The following is a 5496-nucleotide window of genomic DNA, read 5'->3' on the forward strand; positions in this document are numbered from 1 at the left end:
TTATTTATTGAAAAAAAAAATAATGGTAAGTAGAGGTAGCCCGGGCGAAGCCGGGCACCAATACTGGTTCATAATAGTTGGAGACTCTATAATCGCTCGAAAAAAGCTTCCTTTAATAATATAGATAGATACTAGATTTAATGGTTAAATACAACCCATTGGATTGTATCTAGAATTTGTGATGGACAATATCCGTCGCAAGGTTATGACGAGTATAAAAGCCACTTAGATAGAAAACTCGGCTCAAAGAATGAAATGCAAAAACCGGAAAGGTCATAGGGAGAGTGTAAATAAGTTGGGAGGAACGATTTCACTATACGAGTATACTCTTGGTGGTGAACTCATGGTACATCACCCACCACCGAACAACCACCTTCTCTCATCTGTTGTTTGAGGTATAAACCCTAATTTTCAGATTTTTATGTCTAATTCGACTTATTTCTGCTATAATAATTGTTGTGCTATTGTGTTTATAATCTAATTTGTTGATTGTAAACTCAATTTGGAGAAATATAATTACTTGGTTGTTGTTTGATTTTTGTTATTCTATATCTTATGATTGTAAAATCATGTTATTGTTCTCCACTTCTAATCGCTCAAACTTCACAAACCAGATACCTCTGTGCTATGTTACTCAGTCTCGGACCCGGCTATTTTTGAAAAATTGTCAAGTTTTTGGTCTCAAACCAAGTGTCAAGTATCGAAGTAACATAGCCTCTGTGGATGTTTGTACCTTTGTCAAGGTTGTAACTTGTTATAGGTGGAAACGGAAATAATAGTGAAAATACTTCTTTACAAGTTCCAACGAACACATTTCGGAACTTTGATAACAAATTTAGGTGCATTCGACCTCATTTTATTGTTTGTGACTACTTTTAGTCACTTAGCTACTGCCCAAAGCGATACCAGAACTTCTCATTCGTGTTTCGTTGTAAGCCTTTGCGATTGGGGTGTGAATTAATTCGGAGCTGATTTCTTGATTGTCTATCCCTATAGAAATCAGTGTATCTTAGGGTAATTTATGTTGGTCTTCAATTTGTCTAATGCATATCCTTATCTGTAAGCATAAGGGTAGTTGATGAAAATAATATGTTGGTGCTTTACTCATTATGGTAGTTGTTTTTACCGCATATGTGCAGTGCTTCAGAGTCGTAGGGTAAGTTGAAGCAAAATCAAATCCCCAGAGAAAATAAAACCAAAAAAAATGGAGAAAAGCTGGAATCTGTTAGATGAAGCGTTGGGTACCTCCAAGGAATCATCTTCAAGGAAGGGAAGTGTAATGGTGATTGAAGACAGTGTTGAAACAAGTGGTGCCTTTGTTATTCATCATATCCTCAAGCGCACTCTCTCTTCCCCTCATTCTTCCCTCATTTTCATCTCCCTTTCTCACCCTTTTTCTCATTACGATCGCATTCTCCGCAAACTCGTATGTAAACCCCTTCATCTTCTTGATTTTTTTACTCATACTTTCTGTTTTGTGATGTGCTATTTTCTATAATTTTTTGGCTTGCTTTCTTTTTTCTTCTTTTATTTAATTTATTTGCTGTACTAAATATTCCATCTTTTTTCGGACGTTTTATGTGTGATTGTTCATTTCCTGATAATTGAATTAGGGTCGACTTGTACAAGATTTTTGCTTTTAATTTAATGCCTCCAGGATTGTAATGACTGATGCAAATTATTTTGTGGGTTGGCATTAATTTGAACTTTCTCTGATGATGATTGTATTGAAATATGCACAATTTTTTTTTTTTTTTTCTGAGCTAGTAGTATTTATTTGATCATCGATTTTGTTGTTTAATTAGTTTAAATCTATATATTCAAGTTGCCACCAATTTCTTCATGTCTTAATGATTTTGTGAGAGTTGCAATTTGCTTTCAATGGCCTTAGTGATTTTCTGTCGGTTCAATTTGAAGATTGTTAACTGGAACTCAAAATATAAGAGTTTGATGTGACTATGAGTGTTGTAGTAATTTTTAAAAGTACGCTATGTGAAACGTTTACTGAGTTACTAGCCAAAAGGCCTTCTGCAGAAGGTGCCCTCTTCAACCTGTTATCTATATCTTCTACTTACAATTTAACGGACTTTAAAATGGTGGAAAAGGGCATTGTTATACAATATTTTATTTTGAAAATGTGAGTAGTTTGTTTGCAAATATAACACAACTCAAGCGCATAAGCCACACACCTTGTAGAGTGCGTACATGGGTAGATCAGTAGATGATAGGCGCAAAGGTTGCAACTGGTTTTAGCAACTTATTTGGGAGAGGTCGTAAAAGTCGGAATAGAAAATGTAGAAGAAATGTATTTCTCAAGTATGTATATGAAACAAGCACATAAAATGTCTTGAATTTTGAGGGGACGGTTTTTGTTTTGGGTGTAATGGTAGCCACGAGGGCAAATAGACTTTTGACGGGATTCGAACATAGGTCATGAGTAACACCCTCGATGACTATACCAGCTAAGCTAGCTGTGCACTTTGGGGACATAGTTTAGCTGTACTAATTCTACAGTTAATGTGTTCCAAAATTATCTGAAAATGTTGAAACTTCCAAAAAGCAAGAGCTCTTTTTCTATGTTACATGTTCGTTGTTGTGATGGATATATGTAAGCCAAACGGACCATTTCGTCTGCAACTTGTCTGCTTGCTCTAGATCAGTAAAACTTGATACTAATGTTTGAAGGCACCACAATCTCAGGGTTGTAACTTGGCTGCTCACAAGGATAATAGGAGATTTTTCTTCTTTGACATGCTTATGTTCGGGTCTTCAGGTGTGAATTTTACTAATTTTCCCCTTGATGTTGGCTATGTTTGCCTGTAGTCTTTGATTATGCTTAAACCCTTTAGATTTCTCTGTTGCTTTCTCATAAGTTGTAGTTTTGAGAACAGTTCTCTGTTTTGATTTGTTTGTAGAGGATACTGCCAGAGGTTTACTAATTCAGCTGTATGGGAAAATCCAAAAAGTTGTTGAAGACATTGCCTCCAGCCATGGAAGCAGTGAAGATATTACAATCGTACTAGATGATTTTTCTTTGATTGAAGTGGCTGCCAAGGGCTCTTTTAATCACAGCTTGGACTTTCTGCGATACTGTTATACTTTGACTTCAGAGGCTGTAAGATAATTGCTCTCTATTATCGAGTAGACCGTGTAAAATGGGTTGTTTAGGTCGTGTGATTATGGATATACGCTGTTTAGGTATGGGCAAGTTTGGGTCATTTTTTCGGGTCAGTGGCTATGGGTCAGATCAATTGGGCCATCTTTGAGTCGTTTATGGTTGTGACTATTAAGTTTTTTGTTTCAAATTAGTCATTTTTGGCCGGGTATTCGGCTTCAGATCTAATTTGAATTGGTCTTCATTGATGATGTAGATCCCTTTTTTGGATTGAATGTTCTGTGGCACGCATGATACTGACTTAAGAAGTGCCCTAACAAGTCCAACACGTTTTTTTACCTAATGTTTCTTGTTATTTTACTTTTCTATCTTTTCTTCAGGGTTGTGCCCTTGTGATCCTTAACCATGAAGACATCTATCATGGAGATCAAAATTCGACACTAGTTTTACAAATGGAGTACCTTGCTAACATACTAGTTAAAGTTGAATCGTTGGCAACTGGGCTGGCAACTGATGTCCATGGGCAGGTACTACTGACTGTTGCTGGTCTTATCTCTTTCCCTTCCCAAATTAATCGAAAAATGTAACATTCTACTATGTGTGTCACTCCCTACTACTCATTAGCTTTCCAAGTCAAATTTTTGGCGGATTACACAAGTTCTTGTTCTATACTCATGAGTTGCCACAGTGTTCTGGGAAACGGATCCTTTGCTGTGACACAGTCTACACAGAAGAGGTCCTTCACGCACCTAATTACACGCCATATGCCCCCTTACATGTTTCCTGTAATTAACTCTCCCATGAGTCTCCCTTCATCTCAAGTCTCAACCCCTCTTATCAACAATTTATTTGGATTTTTTTTTCTATTTTGGTTCTTGAGGTTTATGCTAATGTCACTCTGACGCCTTGAGGTTTGTTTCACTAGTTCCACTTTGCTGAGACTAGAGTTTGAGCTATTTTCCAATTTTGCGACCAATAGTTTAATACTTTAATATCACCAAATTGTCAAAATTATGTAATTTTTGAGCATTATATTGTTTTTTTTTTTTTTGAAAAATTATTGTGACAATTTGCCTTCATACTTAGAGATATGTTCATTTATGCATTTCATTTGCCGAAAAGTGTCATTAATTTAGATGAAGTTGACTCTGCTATACGGCTATACCTTTCGTATCCAAAGTAAAGAATTTATATAAAAAAACGAAAAACAAAAATTCAAACTCTAGGTCACCAAATTAAAAAATAACTCACACCCGAGGTCACTGACTCACTGAAGTGAAATTAGTGAAAATTTAAGACAACTAAGTGAAATTGGCACACAGACCTTATGCCTCTTCATTGGAGTTTCATTTTATTTCGGTTCTGCTTTCCCCAAAATTTACCTCTTCTTAATTACCATGAGAGGGCTGTCCTCAAATAATTTCCCTCTTTTGATGCTGTACAACATCTTTAACATCAAGTCATTCCTTTCCTTTCCGGCTTTCCTTTCCTTCAAATGTAATACAGAGTTCTAAAGTGTAAACCAGTACGGAGTGTAGTTCTTGGCATTAAATCTAGTTGTCACTCATTGCATCACTTTTTACCCCTAAATTTAACACTGCCAATCAAGAGAAAATAGGCAGCTTGATGTATAATTTCTCTTAGACAAGAAGATCACAGTAAAGAATAGTGAACTGAACTACTGAAGTTCACAATTTTGTCTAGAGGCTACGGGGTCTATGGTTTGCTTATAAATAATTACACAAAAAGTGACAAGCTAGTGTAAGCAGATAAAATTGGAGATGAGAGGGGATGAGATGTGAAGTTGTGAACTTGTGCTTAACTATTGTTGTACGGCTTGCAGCTGACTATACTGAACAAGAGCACAGACAACACCTCGAAGAAGAACTCGATGAATAAGGTACACAATTACCACTTCAAAATCAAAGAAAATGGTGTCGAGTGCTTTTATCCAGGAACTCATATTTGAAAAGGAGGCAAAGGACACTATTTTGTGTTTGAAATGTAGACACAAGGTATGGATTTGCTGCATATTGTAGTTGAACTTTGGTGCACATTAGTTGTAGCTCCGGGAGACGAGAAAGGATGCAAAGAGCTTTTAGTATGTTCCTTTGTCCTTTTTATTTTATTTTTTCGCCGAGCAGGTTTTTTCTGTTTTTTTTTTTTTTTTTTTTTTTTTTTTGAAATAGCTAGAGGGATGCTGGTATAGTTAGATTCTTAGTTTGGTGGAGTGCTGGTTCCGATTTCACTTTCAATTTTGCCTTGGACAGTTAGTAAAAAATTTGGACCACACCGATCTCTAATCACTATAGTGCAAAGGACTTTTCGTCAGTTAAAAATGTAGTGTTATTGGTTTGTAATTTGAGAGCACCCAAAAATTG

At 36.1% G+C, this 5496-nt stretch overlaps 1 protein-coding gene across 2 annotated transcripts; it reads left to right on the top strand.

Annotated features, from left to right (window-relative positions):
- The first annotated feature begins 245 nt into the window (after positions 1–245).
- LOC141592450 (elongator complex protein 6) lies at positions 246–5219 on the top strand. Of its 2 annotated transcripts, none has more exons than XM_074413127.1 (6): positions 246–395; positions 1140–1426; positions 2701–2773; positions 2916–3115; positions 3496–3642; positions 4959–5219. In XM_074413127.1, the coding sequence occupies exons 2-6, from the start codon at positions 1205–1207 to the stop codon at positions 5082–5084; spliced, it is 768 nt and encodes a 255-aa protein (XP_074269228.1). In that variant the 5' UTR covers positions 246–395; positions 1140–1204; the 3' UTR covers positions 5085–5219. The 2 variants fall into 2 exon arrangements, with proteins under 2 accessions (XP_074269228.1, XP_074269230.1); XM_074413129.1 differs by having other exon boundaries at positions 340–394; positions 1128–1426.
- The last annotated feature ends 277 nt before the right edge of the window (positions 5220–5496 follow it).

Source organism: Silene latifolia, chromosome 7, assembly GCF_048544455.1.
Source record: "Silene latifolia isolate original U9 population chromosome 7, ASM4854445v1, whole genome shotgun sequence".
NCBI lineage: Eukaryota > Viridiplantae > Streptophyta > Magnoliopsida > Caryophyllales > Caryophyllaceae > Silene > Silene latifolia.

What these genes read in the sequence shown, in the direction of transcription:
- LOC141592450 (XM_074413127.1), top strand. Translation starts at nt 1,205, where the DNA reads ATGGAGAAAAGCTGGAATCTGTTAGATGAAGCGTTGGGTACCTCCAAG. An exon ending in ATCGCATTCTCCGCAAACTC is followed by an intron (nt 1,427 to 2,700) that starts GTATGTAAACCC and finishes CCACAATCTCAG; the next exon opens with GGTTGTAACTTGGCTGCTCA. An exon ending in CAACTGATGTCCATGGGCAG is followed by an intron (nt 3,643 to 4,958) that starts GTACTACTGACT and finishes TACGGCTTGCAG; the next exon opens with CTGACTATACTGAACAAGAG.